The sequence below is a fragment of the Lontra canadensis genome, unplaced genomic scaffold (genome assembly GCF_010015895.1).
Source record: "Lontra canadensis isolate GAN:19392208 unplaced genomic scaffold, GSC_riverotter_1.0 scaffold92, whole genome shotgun sequence".
NCBI classification, from domain to species: domain Eukaryota; kingdom Metazoa; phylum Chordata; class Mammalia; order Carnivora; family Mustelidae; genus Lontra; species Lontra canadensis.
Genome location: NW_022631086.1, coordinates 6,958,163 through 6,976,711, shown reverse-complemented (window position 1 = coordinate 6,976,711; position 18,549 = coordinate 6,958,163). Strand labels below are relative to the sequence as shown.

Sequence of the window (18,549 nt, the reverse complement as noted above, 5' to 3'; positions counted from 1 at the left end):
CGCGCCGGCGGGAGGCGGAGCGTGAAGGGGGCCGAGGGGCGGGGCGGGGGGCGACGAGGGCGGCGTCACGTGCCGCCGGTAGCAGGCTGGAGGGCTCAAGCTGGGAACCGCCGAGTAAGGTGGGCGCCCTGCCGCCTGGGTCGGCGGCGAGCGGCCGAGAGCTGGCGGAGTTCGCGTGCCGGCAGGTAGGAAGGGGAGCCTGGGCGCGTGGGGGCGGGCGAGGGCGTCGGCAAGCCGGCGCGGCGGGGAGTGGGAGGACGGCGCGGGGGCACGGCCCCTGACACACCGGCTGACCAGCCGACCCGTCGCGGGGAGTGAGGGCCTCTCCCGAGCCGCAGCCGCCCGACTCTTCTTTCCCGGTCGCTGCCCAGCACTTGTTCCTCCCTGAGGCCCTCAAAGCAGCTGCCGGTACCATCAGCCTCCACTGGCTTGTCACGGAACGATGATGAGGAGTAAGAAACTGTCTCATTCAAATCGGAACCTGCCAGCCCACAGCTTCTAACTGGGACCCGAGAAGGTGGATAGATCGAATGCGGTTAGGTTTTTAAGCCCCGAACGGTCACTGTAAGACCCCAGAGGGTTCCAGAATTAATCCTTTCCCCAAATTTTGATGTGTAGTCTAATAGAGCTCTCTAATTCTTTTTTACCGGTGGAGGTATGAGGCTCTTGCGGAGCGTCCTTAGGTTAAATTGTATTTCCCAGTTAAGCTAATGCCGCACATTACTACATGTGTTTATGTGATTAATAAACCCAGCTCTTATATTCATTTCCCTCTTCTCAACCCTCACATTTTTTCCTCTTTTTGGTTTCCGTATTGCTGGTTCTGCGCTCGCCCTAGGTATGGTTCTTACAAAGTGTCTTTTTCTCATTAAAATATTTTATGATTTTTTTTAATTTTTAAAATTCTTTATTCAAGTATAATTGACATGGAAGGTAGCATTAATTTCAGGTGTGCAATATAAGGATTCAACAGTTCTGTGCATTACTCAGTGCTCATCACTGTACGTGTACTCTAATCCCCTTCACGTATTTCCCGCATCTGTCCATTCACCTTCTCCCTGACAACCAATTCTCTATATTTAAGAGTCTGCTTTTCTTTTTTTCTTTGTTTCTTAAATTCCACATATGAGTGAAATCTTACCATATTTGTCTTTGATTTATTTCACTTGCCATTATAATCTCTAGATCCATCCATGTTGTTGCAAATGGCAAGATTCCATTCTTTTTTTTTTTTAATTTTTAAAAAGATTTTTATTTATTTGACAGAGATCACAAGTAGGCAGAGAGGCAGGCAGAGGGGGGAGCAGGCTCCTTGCTGAGCGGAGAGCCCGATGGGGGCTTGATCCCAGGACCCTGAGATCATGACCTGAGCCGAAGGCAGAGGCTTAACCCACTGAGCCACCCAGGCACCCCTTGAGGAACTTCTGTACTGTTTTCCACAGTGGCTGCACCAGTTTGGTGGGAATGCACAAGGGTTTCTTTTTTCCCACATCTTCCTCGGCACTAGTTATTTCCAAGTATCTTTTCTTTCCTTTTTTTTTTTTTTTAAACCCCCTTGCAAGCATTCTCCTCCTGAACATTTCATTGACCCTCCACTCTTGTGCCCCAGGTGCTGGCGTGAGGCCTACACATGAATCACCTGTGAGTAATCCAAGCCTCTCCTCTTAAACTGAGCGAGTTGTTATCTTTCACCATTACTTCAAAACCTGCTTTTCTTACTGTGTTTCTCTGAATCCGGATTTAAAATCTCCATCCATTTATTTAAACATTTTTGTGCACCTGGTATGTGTCAAGACACTGTTGTAGACACTGGGAATACAGTGATTAACAAGCAACCAATTTCATTGGGGGTGGGGAGGAGAAAGATAGAAAAATCAGTTAACGAGAAGGTAGATGGTGATGTAATAAAGGGTGATTGGAAAGGCTGCTTTGTTTAGAGAGTGTCAGAATGGCCTTCAGAGCCCCCAAATGATATAACTTAGGTAGGCTCTGGGGCGAAAGCTGCAAAATAATTGCCGTATTTATCTGGAAAAGTAAACTAACATAAATAGCTAAGAAGAGCTTGAGACAGAAGAGTAATGCTATCAAAATATAAAAGTACAGCACAAGACAGTGTGGTAGTAGTACAAGACAGAACAATGGAACAGAATAAACATCCCAGAAACAAAACAACAGAGATGTGTGTGCATATGTGTAGGCATACATATACATGCATTTATAAGGTAAGGGAAGAGATCACAAATCAGAGGGAAAGAGAAGTATTAATAAATGGTGAAAAATGGCCTTCAGAAGGATTTCTGAATTTAAAAAAAAAAAACAAACTATGTATCAGCAATAACTAACTGGGAATTTTTAATTTAAAAAACAGGTACTATTTGTACCAGTGTTCAAAACTAAAGGTATCTAGAAACAGATCACACTGAAGCTGTATAGTCCCCTAGGGAGGAAGTTATAATGTTCTATTGAAACACATAACAGAAGACCCAAGTAAATGAAGAGATATACTGTATGCATGGATGGGAATACTCAATATCATAAAGGTGTCAGTTTTCCCCAATTCTGCAAATTCAGTACAATTCCAGTTAAAATTGTTCATGATTTTTTCATGGAACTTGACATGCTGAACCTAAAATATATATATATATATATATATATATATATATATATATATATATATATATATATTTGGAAAGGACTAAGGACTAAGAACAGCCAAGTCAATTTTGAAAGAAAATCAAATGAAGTCCCTTATCAAAACTTAACTTGAAGAGGGTGAGAGAAACCAAGGAATCAGGCAACACTTAGGTGTTTTCCTTGAGCTACAAGATAGATCAGTTCTCATTTATAACCCCAAACCATTTGCCATTTGCTTGCAGTGGGGAGGATGAGTAGAGCAAGATTTTAGGGAGAAAAGAAATAAAGAACAGTGTTTTTGGACAGTTAAATTTGAAAGACCTGTTGGATATCCAAGTGGAAATGTTCCGGTAGCTGTTGGACAGAGGAGTCTGAAAAGAGTCTGGCTGAAGGTACAACTTTGGGATCACTGGCATATAGATAGTTAAAACTGTGATGGGTTAGAGTTGGGTTTGGGTACATTACAAAGGAAACAGATGATGATAATGCCTTAACTCTGCATAAGATTCCATAGCTAGGCAGGCCATAGCTGGTGTGGCAGCAGCTCCATGATCATCAGGGCCTTGGGCTCCTCTTCTTTGCTGTTCTGCCTTCTTTGGCATGCTACCTCGTGGCTGAGATGGCTGCTTTAAGTCCAGCTGTCACCTGCTCATAGCAAGAGGGAAAAGGGAAAGGTGAAGAAAGGCACATACTCTTTTTTTTTAAATTAATATATAATGTATTATTTGTTTCAGGGGTACAGGTCTGTGATTCCTCAGTCTTACACAATTCACAGCACTCACCATAACACATGCCCTCCCCATTGTCCATCACGCGGCCACCCCATCCCTCCCACCCTTCTCTACTCCATCAACCTGCAGTTTGTTTCCTGAGACCAAGAGTCTCTTAAGGTTTGTCCCCTTCTCTGGTTTTGTCTTGTTTCATTTTTCTCCTCCCTTTTCTTATGATCCTCTGTCTTGTTTTTCAAATTCCTCAAATCAGAGATCATATGATAATTGTCCCTCTCTGATTTATTTTACTTAGCATAATACCCTCTAGTTTCATCCACATTGTTGCACATGGCAAGATTCCTCGGTCTTTTTGGTGGCTGCGTAATATTCCATTGTATATGTATACCACATCTTTATCCATTCATCTGTTGATGGACATCTAGGCTCTTTCCATAGTTTAGCTATTGTGGACATTGCTGCTATAAACATTCGGGTGCACGTGCCCCTTCGGGTCACTACATTTGTATGTTTAGGGTAAATACCCAGTAGTCCAATTGCTGGGTCTTAGGGTAGCTCTATTTTCTACTTTTTGAGTAACCTCCATACTGTTTTCCAGAGTGGCTGCACCAGCTTGCATTCCCACCAACAGTGTAGGAGGGTCCCCCTTTCTCCACATCCTTGCCAACACCTGTTGTTTCCTGACTTGTTAATTTTAGCCATTCTGACTGGTGTGAGGTGGCATCTCACTGTGGTTTTGATTTGTATTTCCCTGATGCTGAGTGACGTCGAGCACTTTTTCAGGTGTCTTTTGGAAAGGCACATGGTCTTACGGACACTTCTAAGAAGTTGCGCGTGACACATCCACTGAGAGCCCATTAGCTGTTTTCTAATTAGTGGTCACAATTAAGTAGAGGGAAAGATAAATAATGTAGTCTTTATTCAGTTATGTGTGTGCCCAGCTACAATTCAGGGTTTTTTTTATTGTTGTTTGTTTGGTCGGTTGGTTGGTTGGTTTTAGTAAGAATGAAAAGGGAATGGGATATTTAGTTCCAGTTTGGTTTCTTCTCCAACCAGGGCAATGAAGCTACCGTTGTAAAAGCTCTGGTGACTTCCTTGTTGTTAAATTTAATGGAATTTTTGAGCATTTGTTTCATTTGGTTTTAAACTCTCCATTTTTACTTTCTGTGTCCTCATAATTTCTCCTCTGTTCTCTATTTAAAGCCAGTGTTGCATATTTAATGCAATCACAATAATAATCCCAAAGGTTTTTTTTAAAAATAGAATTGACAAGCTGACTTTAAAATTATATGAATGTGCCAAAGACCTAGAATAGTCAATCTTGAAAAGGAAGAACAAAACCAGAGAACTTGTACTACCGAGCTTAAAGATTTATTATAGAACTCTAGTGATCAGGACGGTGTGGTATTTATATAAGGATAAACAAATGGATCAATGAAATGGAATAGAGTCCAGAGATATGCCCATGCTTATATAGGCAACTGATTTTCAAACAAAGCACCAATCAGTTTAGTGAGGAAAGTAAATGTTGTTTTGTTTTGTTTTTTTAAGATTTTATTTATTTATTTATAGACAGAGATCATAAGTAGGCAGAGAGGCAGGCGGGGGGGTGGTGGAAGCAGGCTCCCCGCTGAGCAGAGAGCCCGATATGGGACTCCATCCCAGGACCCCGAGATCATGGCCTGAGCCGAAGACAGAGGCTTTAACCCACTGAGCCACCCAGGTGCCCCAAAAGTAAAGTTTTCAACAAATAATGCTAAACTATTGGATATCCATATGGGGGAAAAATGAACCCATTTCACCCAATATACAAAAGTTAATTTGAGATGGATCAGAGACCTAAAAGTAAAAGATAAAACAAACTTATAGGGGAATTTCTGTGACTTTGAAGTAGGCAGCAATATCTGAGACAGGACACAGAATGCAATAACGATGAAAGGAAAAAATCTGATAAAAGAGACATTATGAAAATAAAACTTGTGTTCATCAAAAGGTGCCTTTAAGAAAGTGAATAGAAAGGTCACAGAAGAGGAGATGATATTTGCAGTATATATTGTACATATATCTGATAAAGAATTTGTTTCCGGAATGAATAAAGAGCCAGTAACTCATTCGAAACTCCAATAATCCAAGTTTAAAATGAGTAAAAGAACAGACACTTCACACACCAATAAATGTAAATGGCCAACATGAATATGAAAAAGTGCTCAGCATCATTCGTTTCCAGGGACTTGCAAATTAAAAACACAAGGGGATACCCCACTCACATGGCTAAAACCAGAAAGGCTAATAGCTCCAGTATCAGTGAGGATGTGGAACAGCTGGAACTCTCCTACTCCTTCATTATTGGTTGCAGTGTGAAATGTACAATCATGCTGGGAAAATATCTGGCAGCATCTTATAAAATTAAACATATACCTGCCTTATGACCCGGCAATTCCACTCCTCGGTATTTACACAAGATCAATGAAAAATGAAAACATAGGTCTACAAGAAGTGTTATATCAGAAAGCTTATAGTAGCTTATGGTAGGCAGAATATGCCCTTCATAGATATCCATGCCCAAATCCCTGTGAATATGTTACATTGTATGGCAAAAAAAGGGACTTTGCGGATGGAAAGTTCTAGAACTTAAGCTAGGGAGATTATTTTAGATTATCTGACAGGGCCTAATACCACATGAGTTCTTAAAAGTGGAATAGGAAAGCAGAAGTGTCAGAGATAAGGCAATGTGAAAAGGGTAAACTATTACCAGTTCTGAACTGTAGAATGCTACCTACAGAGATCCGAGGGTGGCACGCAGACAACCCCTAGCCAGGAAACAAGGGCTTCAGTCTGACATCTGCATGGAACTGAATCTTGCCAACAGCCTGAGTGAGTGTGCAAGTGCATTCCCCTCTAGAGCTTTCAGTAAGTAATGCAGCCCTGGGACACCTTGGTTTCAGCCTCCTGAGTGTGAAAACAGAAATCCAATCTAAAGTAGTTCCTGAGAATCTGCATTTTAATAATCTGATAATCCTAAAATGACATTTGGATAAGCTTTTATATATATATATACCATTCTTCAATAAATTCATCCCAACAAATGGTTTCAATTAATAGTATGTGCTAATGACTCATAAGTCTATCTAGCTTAGACCTGTCTGCTGAACTGAGATAATTTAATGGACATCTTTATATGAATATTTTATAGGAACCTTAATCTCACCCTGTTGAAATTGGGAATTCATCCTTCTTCTCAAATCAATTTCCATTCCTGTATTTCCCTATTTTGGTAAATATTAACCTGTATATACCCCTGCATACCCCAGTATTCCAAATCAAAAACTGGGAACCATAACCATCTCCTCCCTGGTATTCATTATTCTCCACCTTTTTCAAGTGATTATTAGATTCTGTTCTCTTAATAGTTCCTTAATCTGTTTTTTCATCATTCTCAGAGCCACTGCTTTAAATCAAGTACATGTTTCTTTTTAATGATCATTAAATGCCTTCCCAGTAGTTTTCCCCACTGCTGCTTTGGCTTTCCTCCAGCCTATTTTCAATCTTGTCAAGTCTGAAAAAAAAAATTTTTTTTAAAGATTTTATTTATTTATTTGACAGAGATCACAAGTAGGCAGAGAGGCAGGCAGAGAGAGAGGGAGAAGCAGGCCCCCTGCCGAGCAGAGAGCGGGATGCAGGGCTCAATCCCAGGACCCTGGGATCATGACCCGAGCCGAAGGCAGAGGCTTTAACCCACTGAGCCACCCAGGTGCCCCTGAAAAAAAATTTTTTTATTAAGGTTAATCTCCCAACAGCTTCCCATAACTCAAGGTAAACTTCAGACACCTTAACTTAGCTGAAAGGACTTTGTTGATCTGATTAGCCCCTGCCTTCACTATTCCTGTTTTAGTAATCAACAGAATGAGCTGACATAAAATCAGTAAGAAGATCTGAAAAACACAACCAACCAATTTGACCTAATAGACTTTTGTAGAGCCCTCTGCCCCCAAATAAACCAGGATATACATTCTTTTCAAGTGCATGTGGAACATTTACCAAGACAGACCATATTCTGTGCCATAAAGCAAACCAAATTTTTCAAGAATTGAAAATATACAAAGCCTGTTCTCCAACCACAATGGAATTAAGCTAAAATCAACAGACATATTTGGAAATTACCAAATACTTGGAAATTAACACACTTCTAAATATTCCATGGGTTGAAAGGAAGTCACAATATAATTAGAAAATATATTTTTTGAATATTTTATTTATTTGATTGAGCAATGAGTGGTGTGAGGGGCAGAGGAGGAGGGATAGGAAAAGGCAGACTCTTCTTTGAGCAGGTATTCCCAGCGTGGGGCTTGATCCCAGGACCCTGAGATTGTGACCTGAGCCACCTAGGCACCCCAGAAGATATTTTTAATTGAATGAAAGGAAAATAATAGTATATCCAAACTTGAAAGATGCAGCCAAGCAGCACTTGAGAAGTTTTTAGTGTTAAATAGTGACAGAAAAGAAAGAACCTTAAATCAGTGATTTAAGCTTCAGTTTTAAGATGCTTGGGGGTTGGGCGCCTAGCCTGGGTGGTTCAGTCGTTAAGCGTCTGCCTTCGGCTCAGGTCATAATCCCAGAGTCCTGGGATCGAGCCCTGCATAGGGCTCCCTGCTCAGTGGAAGCTTGCTTCTTTCTCTCTTACTCCCCCTGCTTGTGTTCCCTCTCTCCATGTCACATAAATAAATAAAATCTTAAAAAAAAAAAAAGATGCTTGAGAGGGAAGAGGTATTTGAAATCAAAACAAGCAGAGAACAGAGACTAATGAAATAAAACAAATAAAGGTAAATAAAGCCCAGATCAATGAGATTGATAATAGAAAAACGAGGTAATTCAATGAAACTAAAAGCTGCTTCTTTGAGAATATCGATAAAATTGATAAACCTCTAGCCATACAGGATAAGAAAAAAAGAGAAGACACAAATTGCCAAAATCAGGTATAGAAGAGAAGGCCTCATTTTAGATCCTAAGACCTTAAAAAGATAATACAGGAATATTTATTAAAACCTTTTAGGGAACAAAGAATACCAGTTCCACATAAAATTTTCCAGAATATAGAAGAAGATGGAATACTTAATTAGCTTATTTTATAAGACCAACATTATCTTCATGGGAAAATGAAAGATCTCAACAAAAAAAAAACAACCAAAACAAAACAAAAAAACCCTAGAGATTAATATCTGTCATGAACATAGATACAAAAATCCCTAACAAAATACTAGCAAATCAAATAAAACATATCTAATATATCACTATTTCAATTTATTCTTAAAATATTAGTGTAACATATTAACAGACTACAGAAAATCACATGTTCACCTTAATAGATGCACAAAATGCTTTTGTCAAAATTTAGCAATTTAGGAATACAAGAGAATGTCCTCAAACAGGTAAAGGACATCTACAAAAAAGTCTACAGCTAACATCATCCTTAATGATGAAAGACTGGGAGATTTCCTCCCAAGATCAGGAACAATATAAGGATATCTGCTTTCACTACTCCTGTTTGGTATTTTACTGGAGATCCTACCTCATCAAATAAAGCAAGATTAAGAAATAGAAGGCATATAGATTGGAGAGGAAGAAATTGAACTGTTTCTATTCACAGGAAATATAATTGGGTATGTAGAAATCCTAAATAGTCACCCCCCTAAAAAAAAAAAAAAAGTCCCAGAATTAATGAGTTGGGTTAGCAAGGTCACAGGATATAAGGAAATATACAGAATCAATCATTACACAGAATTAATCATTTTTATATATTAACAAAGAACAATTGGAAATTGAAATTAAAAAGAAAAAATCCTGAAAGTATTATTTACAGTTGTACCAAAACCTGGGAAATACTTTGGTATAAAAATTTTAAAATACCCGGCAGTGTTTGTACGCTGGAAATGATCAAACATAGGTGCAAAAAAAAAAGAAAATGACAGAACAAATGGAGAGGTAATCCATGTTCATGGTTTGAAGACTCAGTCTTAATCACAAACTCAGGAGAATTATTTTTGTAGAAATAAGATGATTCTAAAATTTATATGGAAAGACAAACTAGGATAGCAAAAACAATTTTCTAAAAGAACAACCAAGTTCAAGAAACATTATTTAATTTTAAGATTACTATAAATCTATAATAATCAGGAAAGTGTGGCATTGGAAAAGATTGGGTCAACATATAAATTAATGAAATAGTATGTAATAGTAGACACATATACACGGTCAATTTTTTGGGTAAAGATGCAAAGGGAATTAAATGAGGAGATGGTAGTCTTTTCAACAAATAATTCTGAAACAATTGCATATTTGTGTGCAAAAAAAGAAAAAACCAAGAACCCTGATCAATACTCTTCACCCTATACAAAAATTCACTTAGAATAGATCATAAATCAAAATGTAAAAACCTAAAACTATTAATCTTATAGAGAAAGTTATAGGAAAATATCTTGGTGATCTTGGGTTAGGCAAAGATTTCTTTTTTTGCAATAGCAAAAGCATGATCCATAAAGTAAAAATTGATTAATTTGACTTTATCAAAATTGTGAACTTTTGCTTTCTCTTTTTAATTTTTAATTTTTAAAGATTTTATTCATTTGAAAGAGACAGAATACAAGCAGGGGAAGAGGCAGATGAAGAGAGAGAAGCAGACTCCCTGCGGAGTTGGGAGCCCAGTTTGGGGCTTGATCCTAGGACCTGGAAGATCATGACCAGAACCAAAGACAGATGCTTAACCATCTGAGCCACTCAGGCACCCCAGAGAACTTTTGCTTTCTAAAAACACAGTTAAGACAATGAAAAGGCAAGCCATAGATTGGGAGAAAATATTTGTAAATTATAAATCTAACAGAGATTTTTTACCCAGAATATATAAAGTATTTCTAAAACTCAATAAGAAAACAAACAGCCTTATTAAAAATGGACAAAAGATTTCAACAGACTCTTCACCAAAGAATAGAGATGGCAGATACAAAATATGGAAAGAGCCCAGATGTCCATTGACAGATGAACAGATAAAGATGATGTGGTACATATATACAATGGAATATTACTCAACCATCAAAAAGAATGAAATCTTGCCATTTGCACTGAGGTGGATGGGACTAGAGAGTATTATGCTAAGCGAAGTAAGTCAGAGACAAATACCATCTGATTTCACTAATATGTAGAATTTAAGAAACAAAACAGATGGACATAAGGGAAGGGAAGGAAAAATAAAATGAGGGAAAAACAGAAAGGGAGGCAAACCATAAGAGTGCTCACTCTAGAAGCTGTCAAGATTTATTTTAAAGATACAGGAACTAAGAAAGATGTTACCTCATTGATGTAAGTTTAGACAAACAGATCAGTTGTGCAAAAATTGTTCAGAAATGAACCTTAGGTTTGACCTCGGTGTGTGGAGGAATTTTCTAATCACTGAGGAAACTATGGTTTGGAAATAAATGGTCTTGGGATGTTTGATTTTATGAATATGATTATTTGATTTTAGACATTCTGGGTTTTAGGTGTTTGTGGCCCTTCAAAGTGGAAGTGTTCATTAGGCGGTCGAATGTGTATGTACCTGCAGCTTAGCAGACAGACCTGGGTTAGTTACAGAAATCTGGGAATCACAAGTTTATGGTAGAGCTTTTTTTTTTTTTTTAATTAATAAATTTTATTATTATTTTTTAAAACATATATTTTTATCCCCAGGGGTACAGGTCTGTGAATCGCCAGGTTTACACATTTCACAGCACACGTACGCTCCCCAATGTCCATAACCCCACCCTCCCTCTCCCAACCCCCCTCCCCCCATCAACCCTCAGTTTGTTTTGTGAGATTAAGAGTCACTTATGGTTTGTCTCCCTCCCAATCCCATCTTGTTTCATTTACTCTTCTCCTACCCCCTTAACCCCCCATGTTGAATCTCCTCTCCCTCATATCAGGGAGATCATATAATAATTGTCTTTCTCCGATTGACTGACTTCGCTAAGCATGATACCCTCTAGTTCCATCCACGTCGTCGCAAATGGCAAGATTTTATTTCTTTTGATGGCTGCATAGTATTCCATTGTGTATATATACCACATCTTCTTTATCCATTCGTCTGTTGATGGACATCTAGGTTCTTTCCATAGTTTGGCTATTGTGGACATTGCTGCTATAAACATTCGGGTGCATGTGCCCCTTCGGATCACTACGTTTGTATCTTTAGGGTAAATATATGGTAGAGCTTTGTGAGGAAAAATTGAAATTACTCATCCAGAGAGTATAGCCCGAGAGAAAAAGAGGAGAGTAGGTGGAAGCCTCTGGAACACTAATATTTAAGGACCCAGTGGAGACAGCAGAGCCACCTGCCAGCCCAGTGAGGGCAGGTGCTCTGCGGTCTTATTCACATCTCAGGTTTACATCTCCGACAAATGATAGGTGCTCAACAAGTGTTTGTTGAATGAGTATTAGCAGCCAGACCTGTGAGAGTAAAACTAGAAGACAGGGAGTCATAGTAGCAAGAGAAGGAGAGAGAAATGAAATGCTTCAGAAAAAGCAAAAGGATGACTGAAAAGTGGATTTAGGAACAAAGATGTCACTCACTGGTGACCTTAAGGGGTGCTCTCAGTGCTAGAGGAGGACACTGGAAAAAGCATCTTAGGAAGGAAGGCGAGACAAGAGGCACTTGGATCGAGGGAGGGTTTCCCCCCAGTCATTTGTTTTTTGTTTTGTTTTTGTGTTTTGATGGGAGAACATTGGAAATCCAGTATTTAGGGAGGAGGAATAGAGAGCTAAAAGAAAGGGAGTGAAGATTAAGAAGAGAAAAGCAACTAATTAATGAATCAGGGTCCCTGTGGAAGTGAGAGAGATGAGACCTAGAATACGATTTCCCCTTGGAAAGGGAATAAGATCTTTTCCTCAGAAACTGGGAAGAACAATGGAGGAGAAGATCATTTGCAATCTGGAAAAGGCAGTGTAGACGAATATAGATGAATACAGATTTGCAGGCCAGGATGGATTTACTGGGGAGTTATGAACCTTATGCTTTGGGTGATGCCTTACTTGCATGGGCCTCTCTGAGTGCTATGAGTTACTAGGAGTTTTAATGTCCTGGGGGAGAGGGAATGCCACATTGTAATCCAGAAACATTTCTATACAAGTATTTCTGACACATTGTCTAACGGAATCTCAGAAGAAAGAGATCAAAATTCCTAAGACTCCAGTCACTTATTATATCTTTTCTCATTCTAGATAACTTTCATTTTAGCACGTACTTTGGTATTTGTGATTGTGTGTGTGTGTTTAAAGATTTTATTTATTTATTTGACAGAGAGAGATCACAAGTAGGCAGAGAGGCAGGCAGAGAGAGAGGGGGAAGCAGGCTCCCCGTTGAGCAGAGAGCCCGATGTGCGGCTCGATCCCAGGACCCTGAGATCATGACCTGAGCCGAAGACAGAGGCCTTAACCCACTGAGCCACCCAGGTGCCCCGTGTGTGTGGGTTTTAAAGAGCCCCCCCACCCACCTTGAATAAATGTTAAGACCCTTGATATCTGGATATGTCTTTGCTTGTAGGTAAGGGGGCAGAGGTTGAGGGATTTCCTAGTTTTAACTTTCTCAAATAAAAGGCAAGATCATTTGAGAGGATGGACTTAGAGAGAAGGCTTAGAAGGGTTTTTGGGTCATTTAGAGCAGTCTTTGTGGGGGTGAGGGGAGAGCTGATTAAGAACAGCAGAAATGAGTCTGAGAGCCCACTCCCAATTTGTTTTTTATTCTCCCTGAACCACTCCCTAACTCCCCTCCTTCCCTCCAGCCCCTTCCCTGCACCCCATTTTGGCTGTCAGTGTAGGAACAAAGAAGGCACATGTTTCAGGTTAGGGTTGCAGGCTACTAGAAAGAGGAGGGGTCTAGGGGCCGTCTGGGTGGTGTAGTCAGCTGAAGCATCCGACTCTTGGTGTCTGCTCAGGTCTGATCTCAGGGTCACGGGACCAGGCCCACATCAGGCTCCGTGCTCAGTGGGGAGTCTGCTTAAGTTTCTCTCTCTAAAATAAATAAAAAGGGGGAAAAAAAGGAGGGGGTCTAGTACTGTTGAGGAAGGACGCAGACAGTGATGTATAGGGAGGGAAGGACAGCCTTCTGGCTGCGCACTCCCAGGCAAGTACGGGATGGAAGTTTAGTTGGGGCTGGAGAGCAGAGAAACCATCAACACTCTGAGGGGATGGAGGGAGAATCAGCGATGGAGCGGTTTATTCTGGAGAGAGCAGCAAGGGGCAGTGATGTCGTCTGAGGAAACCGAGGAGGAAATAAGATGAGGACATATTGCCAGTAGACTTAGCTTTATTCCGAGGATTTAGTAGGAAGGAAGCCTGCTGGGGTGGTGGTGGGGGGGTAGTATGTAAGTTAACACTGAAGTTTTTTAGGCCAGAGAAGTAATAGCAAAGAGTATTTGTATAATGTTTTGTAGTTGATTGCTTTTGTAGTGTCAGGATTAAAAGAAGCAATAGGTAGTTTTGCTCGGCATTTTTGTTTTCCTTAAATTGTCATGTAGTAATGAAATTGCAAATCTGTACACAAACTCAAAGTAGTTTATGTTGCATTCTGCCCTGGTTTCATGAGCATCTACTTCATTGCAGTCTTTACAACATTTTTACTATATCCTTATGTCTCATGGAGAAGTAGTAGCAATCCATTTAACAAGTGATAAAATAAGAAACAATGACCTTTAAAATAGTGACCTTTAAAGTTTACCTCTGCCTAAACCAGTTTGCTTAGTCATTAATTGATGTGCTGGAATTACAAGAAAAAATGTAAAAGCTTTTTATTTTGTGTTCTCTCTCTCTCTCTCTTTTTTAGTAGGCACCACGCCTAATGTGGAGCCCAACTCAGGGCTTGAACTCCCAACCCTGAGATCAAGACCTGAGCTGAGATCAAGAGCCGCATGCTTAACTGACTGAGCCACCCAGGTGCCCCTATTTTGTGCTGTCTCTAACATATTTATTACATATATATATATACCAAGTAATTTCCCCCTATCCGTATAAAGCTAGAACTTTTAATATGTTGAACCAAAAGACCTTTTCTCACATAAATCCCTCAATGCGCTTTTCTTCTTTACCTTTATAGCAAAAACAAAAGAAAGAAGTCTTTTTCAAAGACAGTCTGTTATGATTCTAGAATACTGAGTTGTTCTAGAAACCGTTGCATCATATTTCAATCATCGTTACTCAGTTGATGAAGTTAGTTGAGCCACAGTTCTCCTTCTCTGATAGGATGCCAACAGTGGACAAAGATTTTAAACCATGCTGGGTACCATCCTGAGGGAGCTGGAGGAGAGCTAAATACTTCCATGGGTTCTAAGTATGTCTTCCATTTTGAGCGCCTTTCATTTCAGTAGGGCCTTCAGTCATCAAAGGTAAATATAAATATCTATTTTTGTATGCATATATATATTTTAAAAGATTGAAAAAATTTAAAATTCTGTATTGACATTCTGATTAATAATTGGTGTTTTTCTGCTTCATAAGAATCATTGTTCACAGTTGGACTCAGTTTGAATAATAATCAAAGTACTAACAAAATACTATTCTAGCATGTCTTTTTTAAGGATGGAATTTCTTTTTTTTTCCTGGTCTTGAAAAATCTAACTCTGTAGGCAATCCACTGTGATTGTGACATGTTCTTTTTTTTTTTTTTTAAAGATTTTATTTATTTATTTGGCAGACGGAGATCACAAGTAGACAGAGAGGCAGGCAGAGAGAGAGGAAAGGAAACAGGCTCTGTGCCGAGCCGAGAGCCCGATGCGGGGCTCGATCCCAGGACCCTAGGATCATGACCTGATCCGAAGGCAGAGGCTTTAACCCACCGAGCCACCCAGGCGCCCCTTGTGACATGTTCTTATAGTTAAATGTTTTTAATTAACTCTCAAGTTAAATTTGTTTTAATTGTTCTAAATACACAGAATGTCCCTGGCTGCTTATTGTATCATCTGTTGCAGAAGAATAGGAACCTTAACTCCTCCGCCCAATAGTACCACATACCGGAGAGATATCAGTGAGTACAGCTGAAACAGTATTTCTTAAAGAAACTATGCTAGAATGGAGGCTGAGTTTTCCACGTGGCCTCCTCAAAAATTTACTTAATCCATGATAAATCTCATATTTGTTTCTGTCTTTTCTATACCATTGGTGCACCCCAAATTTGTAGGACCAAAGCCACGAATACTCCTTTTTCTTGGGAATCTTTTTCCTCCCCTGTTTTTTGTCAGATTCAGGCTCATCCTTTCAAACTCAAGTATCACTACACTCTCATTATTAAGTTTCTGCAAAATAAGGAGGCAGACACATGTATTAGGTTCTGGAAATTCAGTATGAGCAGAAATGTTGTGCTTGTGCAATGGGAGGTTGGGATCTAGTGCTGGTCTGCTATCTTTATTTGTAAATCTTTATTTATCTTATTATTGATCTTTATTTGTAAAAGAGAAGATAGGCCTAGATCACCTTTCATTCATTTGGCAAATTATTTATTTACTATCTGCTATGTGCCAGGTACCATTCTAGGCCCTGAGGATACAATATGAATTAAGACAAAGTCCCTGTTTTCATGGAGTTTCTGTTTGTTCTTTAAGATAAACCTTTTTTTAGGATAGATCCTTTTCATGTAGAAAATTCTATGATTTTGTATTCTAAATATAAAAAGGGGTTGGGACATAGAAGGGAGCTTTTCTTCTCTCATCATTCTTAAAGAATGAAGAGCAGTGAATTTAGGATGGGAGAGTAGTGAATTTAGATAGGAGAAAGGCTGTGAGACTATATTCTGTTCCCAGGACCCAGTGAAAAAGAAACATAGCAAGCAGTAGAGAGGGAAACAAGCTGGGGCCCACAGGGTTGGGTGGGGTTTGGGGGTGGCAAGGAGACCATCTTAGAATGAAAAATAAGCTAGAGGAGTCCCACAGTCAGGAAGCTCTGTCACAACTTCTGATCTCATCCCTTCAGACCTCCTCGAACTGTACCCTTCCCAATTCTGGAACCACTACTAAGGTCTCAGAGTTTGGGAGGAATGTCCATCTCCCTTGCTTGATGTCTAGAGAAGTTGATTGAGTTGAGTTTCTTATCCCTCTGTAGGGAGGATAAATGTGTTATCAGTAGTCTTAAGTTGAAACTCTGACGATGGGCTACCTCTACACATCCAGTAAGTTAAAAGTCATGTAGGTTTTGCAGGCAGGTAGCAGGACCTGATGCTTATGGGTAATGTATCTGTAAAGGTTGTGTTCAGGACATGTAATAGAAACTTGCCTGCAGTGGCTTAAATTAGTAAAGTTCTCATTTTTTTTATTTAACAGGGAGTTAAGATAGAGACAATTTAGAGCAGGAACCACAGTTTAGCAATCCTCCTGTCTTCCTGCTCCATGATGTTTATTGTCCTTATGGTCCCAAGATGGTTGCTGAATCTCTAGACATCAAGAAGGCAGAAAGGCCAAAAGTCATCTTATGAAGCTTTGTCTTTTTATTTGGGGAGGGAGCTCTACTTACAGATCTCTCTCTATATCTAACGGGCTACACCTGTGTCGCATGGCCCGCCATAGCTGCAAGAGTTGGGGATTTGAATATTTTTAGATAGTAATTAAGTTGTGTTAGTAAGGATTAAGGGGCTTATGTGTATTGAAAAAACAGTTAGCTGTGTCTTCCACTAGGATGTATATATATTTTTAAAGATTTTATTTATTTAACAGACAGAGACACAGTGAGAAGGGGAACACAAGCAGGGGGAGTGGGAGAGGAGAAGTAGGCTTCCCACCGAGCAGGGAGCCCAATGTGGGGCTCAGTCCCAGGACCCTGGGATCGTGACCTGAGTTGAAGACAGATGCTTAATGACTGAGCCACCCAGGCGCCCCAGGCTATATATTTTTTTATATTAAAACAAAAGTTTTCCAAGTTCTAAACAAAAAATGTTTAAGTAAACTTGTAGAGTGTAACCACTATTTTTTTTTTTAGATTTTATTTATTTTATTGGACAGACAGAGATCACAAGTAGGTAGAGAGGCAGGCAGAGAGAGAGAGAGAGAGAGGAGGAAGCAGGCTCCCTGCCAGTATTTTTAATGGGGCTGTATACAGAAGGCACTTAAACACCAACTGCAAAGTAGTTACTTTAGGAAAAGTCATTTTGTGTCCCTGCTTCGCAAACATGATCCCCCCAGTATCATCCCAGTGGCGATAGAATTGTCCCCATTCCCTTATTTAATTGGTTGTGACATCAGAGTCAGAAGGCATATTAGCTTCATGGCAGTCGCGTTCAGTGGAAGTGCTGTAGGCCTGGTAACATCCCGGGTGCGGTAGCACTGGAGTCTCCGCTGGATTGCTGGGGTGACAGAGTGAGAGCCATAAGAGAGGGAGAACAGTAGGAAGTGAGAATTAGTACGAAACACAGAGTATATTTTTGTACCCAGTGCTTGTTGGTTCCTTTGTCTGTCTGGGGACAGGAAGCCTTGTGTTGATAGTAATCATATTCCGGGAAAAATATCAGGAACTTCTTGCCCAATTACAAAATACAGGTAGAGACACTGTTGCCTATTTCCTGTCACATTTTAAAAATGAAATTCATCACATTGACCTTTTTCCTTTCTTTTTGAAGGAAATGTAATAAAGTTTACTGGATCACTCATTTTAGGGTAAGTGTCAACTATGAAATGTTCATTGGCTTCTTTATGCTATTTGAAATCCCAGTGGAAGTGGTTTACAGTGGCATGGGGTGGCAAATAGGTATAGATTTTGGAATTAGGCAGATTAATCACTGGTTTTACCACTTCAGTGGCGTCTCGATCCAGTTACTTAACTGGCTGAGAGGTGTCTTATCTTTGGTCCAAGGGTACAATGAGGATTCTACCCACCAGGCACTGTTGCTCGGAGAAGAGCACTGGACTCCATATGGGGCAGGGGCTCACTGATTCGCTTTCCCATATCTAAAATCACATCTTGTGTTAGGTTCTAACATGGGTCAGAGAGGTGAAAATTGACTGTAGCAAAAATTATTTTTGAAAACCCCTTAAATCACCATAGAGCTCTCATGAAAGAAGATTGAGGCTGGCCAAGAAAACCAGCAGTTTGATATCTTTCATCTGATGCTCTTCAGAGGCGCATGCTTAATGAATGGAGTGACCTTCTTCCCCTTTTTTGGAAGGGGGTATACATGTTAATATATGTC

At 39.9% G+C, this 18,549-nt stretch overlaps 1 protein-coding gene across 6 annotated transcripts in view; it reads left to right on the top strand.

The window, feature by feature from the left end:
* The first annotated feature begins 149 nt into the window (after positions 1-149).
* The window catches only part of SERAC1 (serine active site containing 1), a 57,154-nt gene continuing 38,754 nt past the window's right edge, over positions 150-18,549 (top strand). Inside the window, exons 1-4 of one of the 6 annotated variants that reach the window (XM_032836446.1) lie at positions 14,286-14,315; positions 14,622-14,764; positions 15,311-15,402; positions 17,980-18,016. In XM_032836446.1, coding sequence (XP_032692337.1) covers positions 14,712-14,764; positions 15,311-15,402; positions 17,980-18,016 — 182 coding nt within the window. In that variant the 5' untranslated portion in view covers positions 14,286-14,315; positions 14,622-14,711. Of the gene's footprint in view, positions 186-494; positions 518-14,271; positions 14,316-14,599; positions 14,765-15,305; positions 15,403-17,979; positions 18,017-18,549 lie in introns of those variants that run through there. The other 5 variants (XM_032836448.1, XM_032836449.1, XM_032836447.1 and 2 more) reach the window with 5 other exon arrangements.